Source organism: Chlamydomonas reinhardtii, chromosome 11, assembly GCF_000002595.2.
Source record: "Chlamydomonas reinhardtii strain CC-503 cw92 mt+ chromosome 11, whole genome shotgun sequence".
NCBI lineage: Eukaryota > Viridiplantae > Chlorophyta > Chlorophyceae > Chlamydomonadales > Chlamydomonadaceae > Chlamydomonas > Chlamydomonas reinhardtii.
Genome location: NC_057014.1, coordinates 743511 through 762493, shown reverse-complemented (window position 1 = coordinate 762493; position 18983 = coordinate 743511). Strand labels below are relative to the sequence as shown.

The 18983-nt window shown below is 63.9% G+C and overlaps 3 protein-coding genes across 6 annotated transcripts; 1 reads left to right on the top strand and 2 right to left on the bottom strand.

The window, feature by feature from the left end:
• Positions 1 to 12: 12 nt before the first annotated feature.
• CHLRE_11g467632v5 (uncharacterized protein) lies at positions 13 to 8287 on the bottom strand. The gene is made up of 18 exons (XM_043067388.1): positions 7983 to 8287; positions 7053 to 7656; positions 6622 to 6802; positions 6199 to 6484; positions 5546 to 5997; positions 5048 to 5254; positions 4752 to 4811; positions 4519 to 4574; positions 4187 to 4336; positions 3838 to 3959; positions 3542 to 3609; positions 3121 to 3321; positions 2739 to 2810; positions 2406 to 2595; positions 1987 to 2120; positions 1578 to 1659; positions 1224 to 1324; positions 13 to 1021 (listed from the first exon to the last, which is right to left on the bottom strand). The coding sequence occupies exons 1-18, from the start codon at positions 8134 to 8136 to the stop codon at positions 683 to 685; spliced, it is 3459 nt and encodes a 1152-aa protein (XP_042919387.1). The 5' UTR covers positions 8137 to 8287; the 3' UTR covers positions 13 to 682.
• Positions 8288 to 8345: 58 nt separating this feature from the next.
• CHLRE_11g467631v5 (uncharacterized protein) lies at positions 8346 to 13637 on the bottom strand. 2 transcript variants are annotated; one of them, XM_043067387.1, is made up of 10 exons: positions 13052 to 13637; positions 12822 to 12869; positions 12593 to 12652; positions 12216 to 12380; positions 11814 to 11983; positions 11381 to 11495; positions 10778 to 10881; positions 10258 to 10405; positions 9383 to 10029; positions 8346 to 8911 (listed from the first exon to the last, which is right to left on the bottom strand). In XM_043067387.1, the coding sequence occupies exons 1-10, from the start codon at positions 13181 to 13183 to the stop codon at positions 8848 to 8850; spliced, it is 1653 nt and encodes a 550-aa protein (XP_042919385.1). In that variant the 5' UTR covers positions 13184 to 13637; the 3' UTR covers positions 8346 to 8847. The 2 variants fall into 2 exon arrangements, with proteins under 2 accessions (XP_042919385.1, XP_042919386.1); XM_043067386.1 differs by having other exon boundaries at positions 8346 to 10029.
• A 292-nt stretch (positions 13638 to 13929) lies between these two features.
• CHLRE_11g467630v5 (uncharacterized protein) lies at positions 13930 to 18983 on the top strand. 3 transcript variants are annotated; one of them, XM_043067383.1, is made up of 12 exons: positions 13930 to 14097; positions 14255 to 14502; positions 14730 to 14963; positions 15237 to 15403; positions 15581 to 15593; positions 15884 to 16050; positions 16709 to 16886; positions 17197 to 17304; positions 17459 to 17569; positions 17883 to 18005; positions 18136 to 18207; positions 18655 to 18983. In XM_043067383.1, exons 1-12 carry the CDS (start codon positions 14061 to 14063, stop codon positions 18817 to 18819), a joined length of 1623 nt encoding a protein of 540 aa, XP_042919384.1. In that variant the 5' UTR covers positions 13930 to 14060; the 3' UTR covers positions 18820 to 18983. The 3 variants fall into 3 exon arrangements, with proteins under 3 accessions (XP_042919384.1, XP_042919383.1, XP_042919382.1); XM_043067384.1 differs by lacking the exons at positions 15237 to 15403; positions 15581 to 15593; XM_043067385.1 differs by lacking the exons at positions 15581 to 15593; positions 15884 to 16050.

The window sequence follows — 18983 nt, the reverse complement described above, 5'->3', positions numbered from 1 at the left end:
CCTGGTGCGCGTTGCCTGCTGTGCGGTTACAATCCGTACTCATGTTGTCATCGGTACACGTCGATGCCGACAGCGGGGCACTGACGTCATCCGAGCACTGCGGTGACAACAGGCAACGTCAAGCTGCTGTCCGTACCTTGGCCGGTACACGTCCGGGCACCCCGTTCTCGAAAACGTGCGCATGCGGCGAGTGCATTACAACACAACTACGATATGCTAATCCTGCTCTGCACATCTCGGCCGCATCGACTCCGCCCTTATTCATCCTATCCGCCTAACAGACAATACGCAAATAGCCCCCATTGTGCCACCTGTCAAACCTCCTGCTACCACCTGCTACCAGGCACCTATCACTGGCGTCCCCAACCTTGCGGCGGTGCACAAGTAATCCAGTATAAGGGCATGAATGATGAATGATGAAAACAGTTGGCAAAATGCGGATTGCGAATCACAGCTTTGTCGTACACCTGAAGATCGTACCGCACACGCAATATATGTGTCTCAATCTCCAATGAATGTCGTCTAGCGCGCATGTCTACAACGCACCACAATTCGTTTCGCAGACTTCATGCATATGGTACCTACATCATAAGCGTTCAACCGATGTGCTGGCGTTGCGGCCTTGTACCCGTCGCCACTTTTTTCGGGGGTTGTAACCCAGCCAGCTTTACGATTTTCCCGCTCAGAACCTCAGAAGAAGTGGCACAGCCGAAATCGTCAGATTCCAAGAGGTCGACGCGGGGTCGGCATTGGCCTTGCGCGCGACTGTGCCCAGCGTTGGGATCGCCACCGCGCCCTCGCCGCTGATGCCCCAGCCCGCCGTGGGCGCCCGCGGCAGCACCAGCGTTGTCTGCGCTTTGGGCTCCGCTGACGCAGGCCCTGCGCCCGCCGCCACCGGCCGCCACACCAGGACGTGTGTGGCGGCCGCCGCGCCGCCGGTGGCGCCCGGCGCGCCAAGCAGGTAGGCGTACACGGCCGGGGTCTCCGCCAGCACGTCGAGGAAGGTTACGGAGCCGGCAGTCTGGTGGAGGAGTGGACAGTTTGGGTTTCCGGATTGGCGTTAGGGGCGACGTCGGCGTGCAAGCGAAATGGACTTCAGCATGGCTGGCAACCGAACATGTGTCGGGATTGGGGACTGGTTACAAGTAAGGCACGCACTCCGTTTCCCAACCCCACAGGCCTGCAGACCTGTAGCCCGCAGTCTGACGGCCCTCACGCCCCACCTGCATAAAGCCCAGGAGGCCGTTGTAGACGGGCAGGGCGGGGAAGCCGGTTGCGTTGGAGCCGCGCAGCCCAGAGCGGCAGAACACAGTCGTGCAGTTGTCTGTGTTGGCAGCAGGAAGTTGGCGGAGGAGGACGTGAGGGAACGGTAACAGTCAAGGGCGTGGTGGCAATGCAGGATAGCGTGATGAGGAGCCCAGGGCACGTGCGTAGGCAGCAGATTTCGGCGGGTCAGGCCAACGGCAAGCTACCGGTGCAGTGGTACGTATGTGAGGTGACCGGCGCGCCGTAGTCTGCAGTCTGTGCGTGTGCGGCCTGTGAGTGCCTGCGGTCTGCAATCGTCACAACCCACTCACCGCCGTTGGCGTAAAAGAACCAGTGTGAACCGGCCACGCCCTTGCGCGCCAATAGCGCCAGACCGCGCACAGCATACACAGCCTGTACAGGTTGAGAGGACGGAGCAAAGCAAAAGGAGCGATGCGTAGCAGTGATTGGGGAGGAAACAGAAATATGTGACGAGGGACAAGGAACCGTACACGTGGAGGGCATATCTATTAGCAAATGTCCATTCACGGTCATGCCTCGGACAGTCAGCACAGCAGATGGCGTTCTATGTAAAGGTATGAAGTTTACACTGCCATGGGGAATACGACAGCGAGTACGATGCCAGAGACAAGGATCGACAGCGTGCACGCGAACACTGCTGGCGCATACGCACACGACATGATACTGCCCGGGGACTGCATGTGCGAACACATCACGCACCTGCGCGTGCTGGCTCACACACAGGCTGGTGGCGCAGGTCTCGCCGGGCATCGCCGCGTCCCAGCCCCACTCCGTCACCCACACCGGCTTGCCAGGCATGTTGGCGTCGCGCCAGGCCAACATGTTGTTCAGGCCTGTGCGGGGCGGGGGGCGGGCGGGGGCAAGTCCAAGTTGGAGCAACTCTTGGACGGGGAATGGGAGAGGGTCGAGGTCCGAGCGAAAGGGAACTGGAGGCGCGCGCCATGCACATGGACATGCAATTCACGATGCCTGATACCAAACATTCTGTCACCATATTTGTAGAGGCGAAGCGCCAGCAATGCGCTGAGCCATGCCCACATACGCACCACAACCTTTTCCCTCATACAATTCTTGAAAAGCACCCACGCCCACGCCCACGCATCCAGTTACACACGCACCGTTCATGGTGCTGCCGGGGTGCTCGGGGTGCACCCCCCGCTCGGCCCCCACCACCGGCTGTGACTCGGGGTCGCGGTACCAGCTGTACACGTGCAGATTCAGGCCGTCCAGCAGCGGCGCCACGTCGGACGTGACGCGCGCGCCCACAAAGTTGCCGCCGCCGGAGCCCTCCGCCAGCGGCTCGGCGGCCTGGAGGCGATGTGAGGGAAGGCGGGGTTGGGAGGAAGGGGATGATGAATAGGAAAATGGCGCATAGAGGGTGTGTGTAGAGGGGATTGCAGTAGGCGACTCAATTACCCTGAGCCAATCCGTAAGCGAGTTGTCGCACCTACCTGCAGCGCGCACGGCAGCAGCCGTAGTCCGAGGTCTGTGTCCTTGACGCCGCGGGCAAAGCCACGCAAGATCTAGTGGCCGAAAGGAGGTTGGGCGGAACGGAGCAGCGAGACAGGATGTGAGTGATATGGGGTCAGTTTATAGGCTGCCGTGATGGGCTAACCGCTCGAGCCAACTCCATGCTCGGGCACCCACTACGGCCCCCTCCGGTCTCCGCATCTTGTCCCGCCCTCCCCCCCGGCCCCCGCCCCGTGTCGTGTAATGACTTCTCACGCCTGTCCTCGCTTACTGGCAATGGAGGAATGGAGGAAACAGCCCCCACCCTTGGGTTCGGTTTAGTTTTGGCTGGTATCTACAACCCCCACCCGGCAGCCTCCTCACCGCGTTGTAGAAGGAGGCGTTGTATCCGGCCCACGGCTCGTTGCCCACCTCCACACTGTCGAGCGACACGTTGGCGGGCGCCCGCTGGGGGCCGAAGTGGCGCGCAAAGGCCGCACCCAGCCGGTAGGCGGCGCCGGTGGGGTCGGGGCCCCAGGAAGCGGGCGGGAAGTCGTCCGCCAGGAACTGAAAGCTGGCGTCCACCTGCGGGGGGTGGCGGGTCATTGGTGGGTTTGCGGGTTGGTGGGTTGGTGGGTTGATGGGGCTTGCGAGAGCCTAATCCAAAGGGCGTTGGATGCCAAACTGCATAAGAGCAGTTGCAAGTAATTACAAACGGCACGGGATGGTGGATGGCAGGAAGGCTACGTCGTGCGTCACGCGATTAACATCACGACAATGTCTAAACGGCAGCCAGCCATCTTACCTTGAGCCCGGCCGCCTTCCAGCCCACGTAGTCGATGTCCCAGTCCAACCACCACTGCCCGTCCGTGCCTGTGGGGTGTGGGGTCGGGGCCGGCGTGGTCACGCAATGAGCAGCGGCTTCGCACGTGGCGCTAGCGTAAGTTGTTGGCTCACTTCTACCGGCCCCGGGAACGCGTCTTGGGGACACCTCTGGAGAGCACTTCGGCGCAGGGCCCTGATTGAACCATCCCACCCACCCACCCGCATTGCGGTGGCCCCACCCGCCCCGCCCATCCTGCCTTCCAAGCGCGCACCCACCTGTCTTGGACATTGTGTCGTACTTGGGATCATTCAGCGGCGAGCGCACGTCCCAATTCATCGCGTGGTAGTTGCGGCCGCGGCTGGCCACGGGCGCGTACAGAGCCGGGCCCTTGCCAATCCTGTCCGCAACCAACCAATAGCAGCAGGCGGTTGCAGAAATACATGCGGCGGGCGAGTAAGCCGGCTAGCAACAGTGCATCGCTGGCATGCCGCATGACTTGTCCATTTTGCAGTGCTGTCATCTGCCGCCGCCTGCTCCCGTCCCCAGCCGCCCCTACCCCTTACCCTCTACTCCCGATCCCTCACTCTAGAGCATGACCCCCTTCATGCAACAAGTGTGACTCACTTGACCAGGTCACGACTGGCCCGGTTGACGCCCCAGCCCCAGATGCCGTTGACGCCCAAGAGCTGTCGGAAGCTGGCGGCCTGCGGGCGCGGCGGCGGCGGCGGCCCCCAGCGGCCGTACACGTCGTACGCCTCCAGCCCCCAGCAGTACCTGCACGAGTGTACGGCAGGTGCGTACGGCAGTTGCGTGCAGGTCCTTGGGGACTTGGATTCAGAATCTGTGCACTGCAGCTAGCCCCGGTTCCGTACAAGAATCTCTATGCCTCTCCCCAGACACCCGAGACAACGCGTTTCCTACACAGCCCCGGTCGCTCGACCCTTTCCGCCACCTACACTTTGCGCCAGTCGCCGTCTTCCTTGACGTGATGAGTCAGCCGCATGTAGCGGATCTACAAGGTGGGGGCCGAGGTGGACATGGGTATATGATTATCACATGCAAGTGCCGGGGCATGGGCAGCATGGGCAGAGCCGAGAGGGAGGTGATACCGATGTGACGAGGGAAATTGCCCACAGCACCAGCAGGTTGGCGCCCTCATGCAAACACAACTGCACGGGGGCCCGCGCACCTGTATTATGTTAGGCAGGTAGATTTCCAGCGCTGACAGCTGGTTGGGGTCCAGACCGGTCTGGAGTGCGGAAAGGTGTGCGTGGATGCCCGCACATGCGGAGTTTGCAAGAAGGTTAGACAGGACAAGAGAGGGCTCGTGGACAGGTATGAAGCCTCAATAAAGCTTTCACACCCCGTACCTATTCCCACCGCAGCGGCACATGCATTTATACGACACACGGTATCCTTATGAAGCGCCCGCTCTAGCTGCCCACAAGCTGCCCACTAGCTGCCCACTAGCTGCCCACTACCCACCCGAATGGCCGTCCAGTTGACGCCATTCGCGCTGACGTGTAAGTCGGCGGCCGCCGAGTCGGGCGACCAGTACCTGAAGCGCAACACGCCCACCGCCCGCACCGCGCCCATGTCTACCGCCGCCCACTCCACGCACGGCCCCGCAGACACCGCGAGCTCCGTAAGCATAAAAAACCGAGGGCTGGTCAGCAGCACACCCACCACATTCTGTGGGGCAGCGGAAGGAGGCGGAGGAAAAGAAGCATGAGCAGCGGCAGAAGCAGGAGGGGAAGGAGGCGCGGGTTTCAGGGGGAAGGAGCAGCAGGTGCCCAAGGGGTGGCCGCAACATGGAAGCTCGCTGCAAACGTTGAGACGCGTCAGCCCCGCCCCGGCGGCCGTGCCCCCTTTCTTTTCCCTGTATGATCATCACCACCACCACCAGCACCGCAGCTGCTCCTCTCGTCCCCGCCCCCAGTCGCCCAGCCTCCCAGCCCTCAAAACCACCAGCACAGCACTCACCAGCCAGCTACCCGTGAAGTGCACCCACGCGAAGTCGTCCACACCGGGCGTCAGGCTGCCCACCGTCACACGCGTCCCATTCGCCAGCAGCAGCGCCACTGTCACCGGTGCGCCGGTGCTTACGCCGTTGGAGGAGCCCCACCAGGCCTTCGCGCTGACGCGCCGGACATTGCGCGGCTGCTCGGTCGCGTTGGCTGGGTGCGGTGGCAACGACACAAGCAGAAAGGCGGCGCTCGGCGAGCCGGCGGCGGCGGCGGTAGGGTCCGCCTGGATTGCGGCGCCGGTGTAAACGTCGTTGTCGGTTAGCAGGGGCAGGTTGGTGGAGCCGGTGCTCGCCACGCAGCCGGGGGAGGAGGGGGTGGCGGCGGCGGGCGGGGTGGCGGCGGTGCGGGAGGAGGCGAGGGTGCAGAGGCGCAGCATGGGGTTCATGGAGGGCCGCGCGATGTAGCCACCTGCGTGAGATTGGCGGGTCGCCAGAAGGGAGACGAGCGGGGATGGGGAGTATTCAAGTGTTGCGGTCATGTGGCCGTTATCGTGTCAGGCACCTGCACGCAATGCTGCGTAGGATGCTGGTGATTGCAGCGTCGCATATCTTCCTTTCTATCCCACGGAGCTGTGCTGCGGTACTGTACGGTACTGGTCAAGCCACGCACCGGGGTAGCACGCGTCCGACTGCCACTGCGTGTTATCGTCCGAGTCCGCCACGTGTGACATGGCGATTGGGTCGGCGGCACTGGACACCGTCACGGCACCGCGGTAGGTGTACGACTGGACTGTGCCGGCCATTGGGAACCAGTTGGTGGGGGAGGGGGGCGCCGGGGGCGAGGGCGAGGGTGGTGGCGAGGGCGAGGCCTGCGGGCCCCAGGCGTCTATGCCCCACACGTACACCTTGGACCAGTCGGTTGACGGCACGCGGTGGCGAACGGCCAGGTAGCGGGCCTTGGGAAGAGGAGGGCGGAGGGAGGCCAGCGGGCGTGAGGAGACGCACCAAACACAGGCCGTGCAGGCCGGTGGCCACGGGAGCTACGTTACGCGCCCTGCTGCGATTGCACTCTACCGGCAGTGTGGCCGCCTACCTGCACCGGCACCGGCAGGTTGAGCGTGAGTGCGGCCAGGCGGCTGGGGTCAAGCACCGCCACCACCCAGCTGGCAGGCAGGGCCTCCAGAGGTGTGCCTAGGAGGGCGGCGGCGGCGCCGGCGGTGTCGGGCGCCGCCAGAAGCCACGAGCCCAGCGCCGTGCCGGGCCAGTAGCGCGTGCTGCGGTGGGGATGGGGTTGAGCTGACGTGTGGGGCCTGTTGAGTGGGCGTTGTGCGGCGGCGTTGAACGCGTTGTGCTCGCACGGTGAACGGGGCAGAGGGGCAAAGGGGACCGAGGCCAGGCCACCCCTGCACGCACGCATCCAGTGGTTGCCCTTGCGGAGGGACCTCCCTTGGCCCATCCCCAGCACCTCCCCAGCATCTCTCCAGCATCTCTCCAGCATCTCCCCAGCACCTCCCCACTGCTCACCGGATGAGTCCCACACTTTGCTCCACGCCAAGGTCCACCACCGCGGTCTCCTCGCAGGCGCCAACCGCTGCGCCCACCTCCGTCACCGTGAATGCGGCACTGGCACGCACCACCACCGCCACCACGCCCGTCCAGTTCCCCGTCGCAGCCACCCAGCTGTAGCTGTTGGTGGAGTTGGCAAGCAGAACCGGCCCCACCACTGTTGGGGTGCTGGTGCTGCTACTGCCTGGGGTTGCCAGCTCAAGGTATATCTGCACCCAGCCGGCCGCGGCGGAAAAGATTCCGCGCATGCCCACACGGCTCACATTGCGGCCGCCAGTGTTGGTGGCGGCGCCGCTTCCGGTGGCGCTAGCAGGCGCGAGCGGCAGCCGCAGCCAGGCCCCGCCGTAGCGGCTGGAGTTTGCGGTGGCGGCGGAGTAAGCGATGTTGGCGGCTGTGCCGGTGAAGAAGGGGGAGTCGGTGGCGGCTGCCAGGTTGGTGGATCCAGGAGAGGAGGTACAGGGGTTGGTGGAGGAGGTGTTGCACGCCCACAGCAGGGCGTTCATGGCGGGTCGCGACAGATAGCCGCTGGGGTAGCAGGCGTCACTCTGCCACATGGTCGTGTCTGCGAGGGAGCGAAGGGTGAGGGAGTGAGGAAAGGTTGATGTGAAATTACAGATGACAGGACGATGCGAGGTTGCAAGAGGGAAGAGGCAAATAAGGAGGGAGCTGGGGTAGCAGGGGGCAAGCCGGGCGGGAGCGGGGAGACCGGCGCGAGTCGGCCGCGCGCGGTGAAACTGTGCGAGGTAGGCAAGGGGACAGCCAGGTGCGCAGGCGAGGTAGCGCACCGGCCCGAGCCACGCTCCGCCTCCATTCTTCTTGCAAACGGTGATATCTATGGGTGAATGGCGTTTGAAACGCTGTTGATCAACATGGCCCGCATGTTCCTACCGTTTCCGTCCGTAATTGCCAGGTTCGCGTCGGCGCCGGAGCTAAGTAGCACCGGCTTTCCACGAGTGAAGCTGCTTGACATATCCTGCGCACTCGCGCCCAGCGCGAGCAGCACCAGCGCCAGGCGCCGGGCCAAGTCACTGCTCAGCGCCATTCAACTTGTTTTCAGTACTTCGTAGATAAAATCGATTTAAAAGTCATGCGTCATTAAGTTCCCAGGTACTGCAGGATGCCTGGGGGAAGCGAGGTTGTATCGTGCGCGGGCAGCGCGTTTCTTAGGTAAGCCAAAGCTAGTACAGTAAAGAAGGTTGTATACTGCGAATTCAAAGCAATGAGTCGAGGTTAGTAAGTGGGTTTTGTGTGCGATTCAGTTCTTCCATGTCGGAGGGCGCATTTGTCAGAACCCGCATTCATTCATGTGCCGGTGCACGCATCCAAAGTTGATGGTGCCTGGTGCACTTCCAGCGGACCCAACGCTACGCACTAACGCGCCCCTGCCCCTGACTGTCAGGCGCATCGCAGCGCATCAATGCATGTTAGCATGTACACGTGTCACATGAAGGGCCGCGGCCTTCCCGGTCCAAATGCGTCGACCCGTCCGCTTCCTCAATATACCGCAGCATGGCTGCTTGCACTCTACACTCGTACTTCTTCCCGCTCATGTCATCTCGCCCAGCGCAGGGTAGATTCATTCCTACCGTACGGTACTGACAGCCGTCGGCTCACTCCGGCACGCTTGGCCACCAATGCATCAACACAGCCCACCTTCGTCACACCCGTCACAAACCATGCAAGCATCAAGCTCCGCGCGCCCATAGTCATCTCATCCGCGTGTTGTCTACACGATCCAACAGCCCATCGATCATCAAACTGCCTGGTAGCCGGTCTGCGGCCCGCCGCGCCCTCCACGCCGGCTTTGAGGATAACACCTGTACAGCGAGGGAGCAGCAGCAGCGGCACCAATGAGCGACACGACCATGTCAGCGACACACAAACCTTGACACATAACTTGTGGTATGACTGGTATCCCGGTCCGCGCATAAGAGCCGAAATAACAAATATCTACTGTGCATCCTTAACAATGCCTTCCAGTGCCGATGCAAGGTTTCAATGCTTGAGAGTTAAGTTGCCCATCCAACCCGGTTCACAGACTACAAACAACATCGCGCAAATGCTGTGCCCAAGTTCTTCAGTGCCATCACTCCTACTCTAGGCGCTAGACCGTGGCCCGCTCGCCCTTCCAGAAGCCCGACCCGCCCCCCGATCCCCCCGATCTCCCGTTGCTGCCCTCGCTGCTACTGCCTCCGGCCGCCAGCCCCATCACGCCCCGCCACGACCGCGCCGTCGTCCCGCCGTAGCTACTGCCAGCTCCGCCGTACGGCTGCCGTACATGCGCGTACCTGTACACCAGACCGCCGACCACTGCGAAGCCTGCTACAGCCAGCAGGACGCTGAAGAGCCCGTTCCCCAGGGAGCTGCCAAAGCCCAGCCTGGAAGCTACCAACGCCACCCTCGTTTCGCTGTCCTCCCCTGCAGGCGTGGTGCCGGCCGACCCGCCGACACCCCGCTGCTCGCCGCCCGTGACGCCGGCCGTCTTGCTGGTGCTGCCGCCGCTGCCTTGCTGCTCAGACTGCACAGCAGCCGCTCCCGAGCCGCCGGCCCCCGACGCGAGGCCGCTTCCGCCGCCGCTGCTTCCCTGGTCCTTCCCCGGGCGGGCTTCTGGCCCCTGCTTATGGAGGACAGCGGAAGGACCCTTCACATTTCCCTGGCCCCCATTAGCGGCCCCGCCAGCGCCAGGCCCCTTCTGAGCCGCCCCAGTCCCGCTGCCACTCCCGCCAGTGCTAGTACCGGTGCCCGCCGCCGCGGGCTTGGCCGCCGGCGACGTCGCCTTCCCCGCAGCCGGCATGGTCTCCGGCCCGCTGGCGCCCGCCGCTGCCGTGGTGGCGCCGGCGGGGGCAGCCCAGGCGGTGGAGTTGGCCAGGGCGGGGTGCGTGGGCATCAGCTCCACCAGGCGCATGGTGGCACGCAGCCAGCGCTTCAGCACCGCCTGCGGCACCACGTGAGCCCATGCAATACCGCGCCAGCAGCGCATCAAGCGGGCGACTCAGGATGCAGTTCATGCTATGAACGGCGGGCTTGGCGCATCACCTTCACAGGCCCCCATCCTGCTTCCAGACGCATGCCTCAACCACGGACCCAACCCGCCCCGGCCGCGGCCCCAATCTGCCTACAAACAAGCCAGCAACACGCCACCAACAAGCCGGATTTCACTCACGTCCACGCCCGCCTTGTCCAGCGGGTTAAACATGCGGAAGCAGTCGTCGAAGTGCGCCTTGAAGTCGCCGTAGATCTCCCAGGTGAAGGCCATGGGCACGTGCAGCCCCTCGAACATGTAGTCCGTGGCCGTGCCGTGTGCCAGGTAGCTACGAGGTGGGGCGGAGAAGGGGGGGGGTACATTCATGATTAATTCAGGGGGGCGGGGGCAGGGCTTGCATCCATGATCGATTCAGAGAAGGCGAAGTTGTAGCCAGGTGGGGGAGGGGAGGGGATTCAAGGCATGACTACTTAAGTCCACGGCGGTGATGCATGAGGGAGCGCTGTAGCGTCATTGCAGCAGCGTGACGCGGCTTCAGGGGTCGCCCCGCAGCATGATACCGGAGGCGGGTGGCTGCATGCGATGGCATGTAGAGATTTGCGCCAGGAGAGATTCCCGCATACTCGGTGGCACCGCAAGCCAGGAAGCTAGGATTGCACAGGGCGGGAGGGCTGGAGGGCACGCGGGCAGCGGCACGCACCCGACGGTCTTGCCGCCCGAGCCCACTTGGCAGTCGGTACCGCCCATGATGTCGGTGCGGATGCGCTGCAGGATGGCCAGCGCCGCGCGCGCATCTGCAGGTACCTGAGGATGGGGGAAGCATACGGTATGGAGCTGTCGCAAGTCAAAAGCGGGGTTGCGGGGCCAGTACAGTGACTCCGACGCATCGGGCTGATGAGGAGCACAGCCAGCACGCAATCACACAGACGGTGCTGCGCAGCCTGTACACCCGCCAGGCGCCAGTCCCCAAGTCGGCGCACACTGCGAGGCCTCCGTGTTTGCAGTCTGGACCTTGCGGCAGTGGCTGCTCCACCTCATGCTTTATCCCTTCAGAACCATCCCCCCACCCCACCCCGCCACCCCACCTCCACACCCTGCCACACCCCGCCTCCGCCCCTGCCTCCACTGCCTCCGCCTCCACCTCCACTTCCACCTCCGCCTCCACCCCCACCTCCGCCTCCGCCTCCACCTCCACCTCCGCCTCCACCCCCACCTCCGCCCCCGCCTCCGCCTCCGCCCCCACCTCCACCCCCACCTCCGCCCCCGCCTCCGCCTCCGCCTCCGCCCCCGCTTCCGCCCCCACCTCGGCCTTGTGGTCCCAGGGCGTGAACATGGCCTCCATGCCGCTGTGCACGTTGAGCCACACGCGCGGCTGGAACTCCTGTGCGATGCCGTGCACCAGCTGCACCTCCGGCTCGCTGCGGCCGGGAGAAAGGGAAGGTGGGCAGTGCCAGCGACAGGTGACAGGTCAGGGGCGATCTCAGGCTGGCGGCAGCAGCTTCCAGTTAGTTCTTTGGGCGTGTATGCGTCTGCGTCTTAGGGTGGCTCAGCGCTCTCGGTTGTCCCAAATCACACAGGTCCTTGCGGCGTTCCCAATCGAGCCCATCGGCAGGTCGCTCTACACTCAGCCGATTCGCGCTCCAAACGCAGCCTGCCCTCTCGCAGCCTGCCCTCTCGCAGCCCGCCCTCTCGCAGCCCGCCCTCTCTCAGCCCGCCCTCTCGCAGCCGGCGCCCACCTGAAGGGCTTGGTGCCCGGGTACTCCTCGTTGGGGTCGTAGTCGGGCTCCTTGCGCCCCCAGTCCAGCGGCCAGTTGCGGTTGGGGTCCACGCCGCGCCCGTTCTTGCGCTCGCACATCTTGCCCGACTCCACCAGCTTGCGACCGCCCTCGTTCTCCATGGGCAGAATCTGGCATGGATGGTATTCGTATTCGTCGTGGGGTTCCAGGTGTGAGGACCGTATTTCGTGCCTCGGCGACCGCGGTAAGATCTTTGTGGTGTCGGGCCGCAACGCAAACTAAATACCGTACTTGGGGGGCTACAGGCAGCGACCGCAGCCACCCTGCTGCCTGCAGGCCTCAAGTGGCACCCTCCACGCCCCCCGTATCTTCACACACACGCACATCCTCACCCACCCCCACCTTCATGACGGTCCCCTCCAGCAACCGCTGCAGGGCCTGCCCGCGCCGCACGTCCTCCGCGCTGTCGCCCCACAGGTGCGTGATCGCCTCCTTGTCCGCAAGGGTGCGCATCAGCAGCAGCCCCAGCTCCGAGCTAATGAATTCTCGCCCGTGCTCGCCAAAGTCCTGCCGAGGGGCATATGTTGGCATGAAGCAGGGGTTGCGCGAGTTTGTGAGAATGATAGGGTGAGGCAACGGGGCAAGCCCGCGATCCGCCCCGCCATACAATGCTACGCGTTACATCACTGGCGGTGATGGGAGTACAGGCCGTACAGCCCGCCCCTTGTGCTGCGCAACTGACAGGCCCGGCGGCCGTTGCTGCTGCCCCGTGGACGCACCAGCAGCATGTGGACTTTATCCTTGCGGTCCGTAAAGCCGCCTGGCTCCACCGTCACAACCTGAAATCAATGGGACGTTGAACGTTTGAATATATCCTCCCCACATTGAGCGCAGAACCGAATCTGCCAGTGACCACGAGAGAGACGACAACAAACGGCAGCCAGCTTTGCAAGCCTGCCACAGCGCCCAAAAGCAGTCAGCTAGTCTGCCCGTGTGTTCAGCACCCACCTTCAGCTCTGCACCGTAATTTCCGTCCTTGGCGGACAAGACCTCCTCCTGCATGCGGCGCGGGCGTCTCATGTGTTACTGGGTCCAGGACGCCGCACCCGCAACTGCTTCCCGGTCTCAAGGCCCCCGTGCCTTCCCTCCGTCCTCCTGCAGCCCCCGGCGGCCCCGGGCCCAGCCCCCTGCCCCCCCCAAAAAAACCCTCCGCCAGTCCCCTGACGCGTCAGGCACACCTTCATAAAGCTAGGATTCGCGGCCACAATGTCCGCGACCTGCTTGAGGAGATCCTCCCTCGTATGGTAGATGGAGTAGTCTGGCTGTGCCCATAATAGCCCCCGCCGAGGTGCCCCCCTCTCCAGCGGCATAATGTCCCTGAGCTTTCTAGTTCCCGCATTGCTGGTCTGAAACAAAAGCAGGAGGGCCAGCGCCAGGACACCTCTGCGCAACTGCTTTGGGCGCTCCATCCTGCCCGCTAGCGTCCTTAACCCCGCCCGCGGCGGGGCTCTTAAGATCTGCGTAGCAATTTGAGGATGTCTGCAGCAACAGCGTCGACTCCTCGAAAAGGTGCAAAGAGCTGCTGGCACAGTAACACTAGCTCGCTTCGAGGAGTGAGAGCCCGTAGAGTGTTTTTATAGTATTTGTGTTTTGTACTATGTCATGGGACGTTCGACGGAGGCTGACAGGAACTCGCCAAGCTCGGTCGCCATCGGCCTGGTCGAGGCCACAGCCCGTTTCTGACTGGTACGTCGCACACATTACGACGACTGTATTACTATGTCTTCAATACCTGCCATGTTCCTGCGCCGACGAAACTGCATCTCGGCGGTTGCAGCCAAAGGGCAACTCGTGCTCGTGCTCGTGCTCGTGCTTCCGCAGCCTCAACGCCCCCGCAGTGACGTAGTGAATGGAATGCAATGGGCGTGTGCTGCGGCACAAGCCTTGTCTTGAGCAGTCCGGCCAGCTGCCCAAGTTGCGGGGGACCGCGCTCTTGTGGGCGGGGAAAACACAAGCAGGCGACAAGCGTGCCGTGTGCACATGCACAAGCCGGGGGAGGATGCTTCATGTGCACCTTGATTTGCCGATCAATTAAAGGTACAATACTCACAGTGGTGCCCTGACAAAAGCATACTCCCTGTCGTCTACTCGAGAACCGCAAACATCAAGTTACAAGCGACTGTTGCTCGCGCGAAGTGCTTTACCTGCAGCAGCGTACATAGGTATTAGCCACCACCTTTAGCGAGTATGCATGGAAAGCTTCCGTCTGGGCTCCGAACACTAGGTAAGAGCGTAGGCTCCACAGCCCTAACCTCGCCATCCATCCGTTCCTCAGCCCCAAACCCAACCCCAGCCCCACAAACCCAAACCCCAGCCCTACCTTGTCCCCTCTCGCGCCAAACTTGCATATGGAAAAACCCCTTGATCATCTCAACGTGCAGGCGCCCGCTCGCGTCCAGCGCTCCGGACCGCAACCCAGCCTTCAGCATCTCCAGCAGTCGCGCTGCGTGGAGTTGTGTTTGAGTCGGGACGCATGCACGTGCGCTCCGCCGCCACCGCCGGCAACCCGGTCGGGGCCTCCTCCGACGACGACCCCAACAACGCCTTCATCGACAAGTCGCTGACGGTGCAGGGCGCGGCGGAGGGGCCGCTCAAGGGGCTGACCTTCGCTGTGAAGGACCTGTTCGATGTGGGTCGGATGGGGGGCACGGATGGGGGGCTCGTTTTTCCAGGGTCTGCGAAGCCGCCTCTCATTTCCAGGGTCTGCACAGCCGCCTGTCATATTCAAGGGTGTTCAAGGCCGGCTGTCGTGTTCCAGGGTTTGCAAGGCCGCCTGCAACCCGTCAGGTCACATGAAGCACTGCACCAGTGCATCTCTCCCCCCCCACACACACACTTGCCATCCACTGCAAACAGGTGGCCGGGCATCGCACCGGCTTTGGCAACCCGGTGTGGCTGGACACACACCCGCCCGCCACACGCACCGCGCCCGCCGTCCAGGCGCTGCTGGACGCGGGCGCAACGCTGCGCGGCAAGACCCACATGGACGAATTGGCCTACTCCCTGAACGGCGAGAACGTGCACTACGGCACGCCACGCAACCCCGCGGCGCCCGGCCGCATTCCCGGCGGCTCCTCCTCCGGCTCGGCGGTGGGTGCGTGGGTGTGGGGATCCCGGCAGGGCTCCGGCAGGGTGTTGGGGCACGGTGTGGAGGCCTGGGGAAGGGGCGGTCGGGGTTAGGCATGCGCTGCACACACACGCGCGCACACACACGTCAGAGGGGTCTACGCCAGCAGCGACGGCCAGCGCACTAAAGAATGAGTCATAGCACGGTGCCACCCCGAGCAGCCTCGCAGCCACCTTGGTGGCTCAGTCCCGCTGGGTGTGTGAGTGGCGGCGCGGGTCTGGTGGCGGCGCGCGCAGGTGGCGGCGGCGGCGGGCGACGTGCCCCTGGCCTTGGGCAGCGACACAGGCGGCTCGGTGCGCGTGCCGGCAGCCTACTGCGGGCTGTTTGGGATCCGGCCGACATGGGGCCGCACCAACCTGGAGGGAGCGCGGCCGCTGGCGCCGTCGTTTGACACCGCCGGATGGTGGGTAGCGGGAGATGTGGCGTGTCAGGATGGGTGGGGCTGGGGGAGGGGAGGTTGGGATGGGGTTTGTGCCACGCCTCCACCGCCGCCGCCGCCGCCACCACCCCGCCGCCGCCACCACCGCCGCTGCCGCCGCCCGCACCAGTGCCGTAACGCCGCCACACAGAAGGTGCCCAGCCCAGCGCAGCAAGCGAGTCCAAATCCCAGCCGCTGATCCGGTGCAGCTTGGCAGCCTGCCGTATGCATCATACGGGGCGCGGCTGCCTGCCGCCGTACACCCGCGTGCGGGTTTGACCTGCGCATGCTACAGCTGCTTCCGGGTCTGAACAGAAGCAGCTACAGCCAGCACATCCGGGCACACGCCCACGCCCGCGCATCCACGCGGCACACCAGCCCAATATCAGGTTCCAGGACATACCCTCCCCCTACACATACACATACGTACGAACGTGACTGTCAGCCTTGCGTGCGGCCGTGCAGGTGGCGGTGGCGGCGGGGGATGTAGACATTGGTTTGGGCACTGACACGGGTGGCTCCATCCGGGTGCCCGCCTCCTTCTGTGGGCTGCTGGCGCTGAGGCCCACCTGGGGCCGGGTCAGCTCAGAGGCCACCACCGCCCTCGCGCCGTCCTTCACCACGCCTGCTTGGTGCGAGCGAGAAAGCGAGCGGGCGGGCGAGCGAGCGGGCGGGCAAGCGGGCGAGCGGGCGAGGGGGCGAGCGGGCGAGCGGGCGGGGTGGAGAGTGGGGCTGCTGCGGGCGGTGGTCCGTGAGCGTTGTGACCGAATGTGGTGGTGTGGTCGTAGCTGCGGGCGTGAGAGCCACACTGAATGCGGGAAGGCACCCGGTTTACTGCTTGGCCTGCTGTGTCCATCACACCGCATCCACGCACTGTCACGCCTCTTGCCTGGCCATGCGTTGAGCTCCTCCCACGGCAACCGGCCCCGCCAACAGGCTGCCACACACACACGCACACATACACACACACGCACACACACATACACGCGGTTACTGGCGCGGTGAAGGGTCGGAGTGCGTTACCCTGTGGACTCCAGAGCTGTTTGCGCTCTGCCGGGGAAACGCCAGGTCACGGCAGCCCTCGATTGAGAGCCCTAACGTTGGTTATACCAGATACACGATTCACGTGATCTGGCAGAATAACCGTGGAAACCGTAGTCACACACACACACACACACACACACACACACACACACACACACACACACACACACACACACACACACACACACACACACACACACACACACACACACACACACACACACATATACACACACACACACACAGGTTCGCTCGCGACGCGGCGACGCTGCGTGCCGCCGGGTCTGTGCTGCTGGACCCGGCATCCCGGGCGCCCGGCTCGCCACGCCTCACCCGGTGGCTGGTGGCGCGTGACGCCTTCGGGCTGGCCGACCCGCCCACAGAGAAGGCCATCTACGACGCCATGTCGGCGGATTTCAGCAAGGTGGGCAGCGCCCAGCGCTCGTGTCTTGCCCATGTCGTTGCCTGCCCTTCCGAGTGCACGCCTGGTGCTCCACTGCTTTCTTACTTCAACTATGCAATCCCCGTCCACGTGTGCCGTGCTCGCGTGCCGTGCTCGTGTGTGATGCCCTCGCCGTCCCGTAACATTGCCCCATTTACACCTCCCGCACCTGGTCATTACCGCCCCTCCTACTTCCCATACCTGCTCGATCCCTGCGCACGGCTTGCCCTCTTACTTTACCTGCTCCAATCGCCATGCACGGCTGCCTCCTGCCCCGCCCCCCAACCCCCAGGTGGTGGCGCTGCTGGGTGAGCCCACGGAGGTGGACGTGGCGGCGCCGCTGGCAGGGCAGGGCCTGGGGCAGTACGTGGACTGGATGGGCGTGTTCCGCGTGTGCCAGGTGCGTGCATGTGTGTGTGTGTGGTGCTGGCTAGCTACTGATGCCCCCCTGCCGATAGGATGGCGCAACACGGCGACAAACACATTGCCAGTGATCTACCGCCGTTATTTGGGCCCCTCTTCCTCCCTATCGCACACGGCTGTATGTGCGCCAGGGCTTTGAGGTGTGGCGCGAGCACGGCGCCTGGGTGACGGAGCACAACCCCGCCTTCGGCCCGGGCATCAAGGACCGCTTCATCATGGCGTCCCGCATCACGCAGGAGCAGGTGCGCGGCGCGCGGCGCGGGTGTGTGTGTAGGCGCGCGTGATGGAAAGCACGAAGGGAAAGAGTCGACGCTGTGCATGCGGAGGCGCAAGCAAGCAGCGGGCAGCGATGCGCGTGTGTGTGTGCGTGTGTAGGGGACCAAAGGTGTGTGCATGTGTGTATGTGCTGTGCGATGGCGCGGGCGGGTCTTCTGTTATGGGCTTATGGCTGCATGGGCGGCCACATGCGCTCTGTTGCGCACTCGACACACCCCTCCTCCATCTGTCCTTTGCTGACATGCCGTGCCATCCCGCGGTGCCATCCCCACTTCACAGGTGGACGCCGCGAACGTGAAGCGGGCGCTCATTCGCTCCCACCTGCTGACGCTGTTGGGGTCCGACGGCGTGTTGGCGCTGCCCACCACGCCGGGGCCCGCACCGCTCGTCAACACGCCACCGGTGAGGCAGGGCGCCCACCAGCGCCCACCCACGCGCTCAGCCAAAGCGCCCCACGCACCCTGGGGATGTCCTGCCACACCGCACTCGCTCCAACTACCAACACCTGGCGCCCGAACCCGACACCCCACAGGCCGAGCTGGACGCGTGGCGCACGCGCCTCATCAGCCTCACCTCCATTGCCGGTCTGGCAGGACTGCCGCAGGTGCGGGCTGGCGGCGGGGGCATGCTGATGCTGAAGCTGATGGGCTACTTCCGGGCTGCGGAGTTGTAGTGGGAGGGGCGCTGGATGCCAGGGGTGCTGGTGCTCTTCGTGGGGAAGGCCACGTGTGCAGCAGAGGCGGCCTTAAGGGACTTTGTTTGGAGGGCCATGCAAGCGTGCGCACTCAACTGCCTTGCATCCTGCCGGCCATGAACTTGTCGTTTGTGTCATGTGAATATGCCTACCGTACTGCACGCACATGCACATGTGCACACTCTGCGTGTTTTGTTCCCATGTGCTATCCGAACACACAATCACACACACGCGCACACATGTCAACACACGTGTACACACACAATCACAATCACACACACACACACACACACACACACACACACACACACACACACACACACACACACACACACACACACACACACACACACACAGGTGAACCTGCCCATCGCGTCCGTGGACGGCCTGCCAGTGGGCCTGGGCCTCATCGGGCCCCCGGGCAGCGACGAGGCGCTGCTGGAGCTGGCGGAGCAGCTCATGGGCGTGCTGCCGCACTGGCAGGCGCGCGACCCATGGCAGCCCAGGCAGGAGAAGAAGTGAGGCGGAGGACAGTGATTGCTGCTGGGGGCTAGAGCATGGGTTGAAGGTGGATGGGGCGCGTGTTGAGGCTGGATGGGGCGTGTGTTCGTGATGGAACATGGCAAGGGGCAGGAAAGCGTAGTCCCGATGTGTGTGGCTCCCACCCGTGCCCACATAAATGCGTA

Coding starts and splice junctions, on each gene's coding strand:
- CHLRE_11g467632v5 (XM_043067388.1), bottom strand. CDS start 8,136: ATGGCGCTGAGCAGTGACTTGGCCCGGCGCCTGGCGCTGGTGCTGCTC. Junction 4,575..4,751: donor ACCTGCCTAACATAATACAG/GTGCGCGGGCCC, acceptor CCCACCTTGTAG/ATCCGCTACATGCGGCTGAC. Junction 3,610..3,837: donor CGACACAATGTCCAAGACAG/GTGGGTGCGCGC, acceptor CACACCCCACAG/GCACGGACGGGCAGTGGTGG.
- CHLRE_11g467631v5 (XM_043067386.1), bottom strand. CDS start 13,183: ATGCCGCTGGAGAGGGGGGCACCTCGGCGGGGGCTATTATGGGCACAG. Junction 12,381..12,592: donor ATAAAGTCCACATGCTGCTG/GTGCGTCCACGG, acceptor GCCCCTCGGCAG/GACTTTGGCGAGCACGGGCG. Junction 10,030..10,257: donor TGGACAAGGCGGGCGTGGAC/GTGAGTGAAATC, acceptor GTGGTGCCGCAG/GCGGTGCTGAAGCGCTGGCT.
- CHLRE_11g467630v5 (XM_043067383.1), top strand. CDS start 14,061: ATGCATGGAAAGCTTCCGTCTGGGCTCCGAACACTAG. Junction 16,051..16,708: donor TCCTTCACCACGCCTGCTTG/GTGCGAGCGAGA, acceptor ACACACACACAG/GTTCGCTCGCGACGCGGCGA. Junction 18,006..18,135: donor CGCTCGTCAACACGCCACCG/GTGAGGCAGGGC, acceptor GACACCCCACAG/GCCGAGCTGGACGCGTGGCG.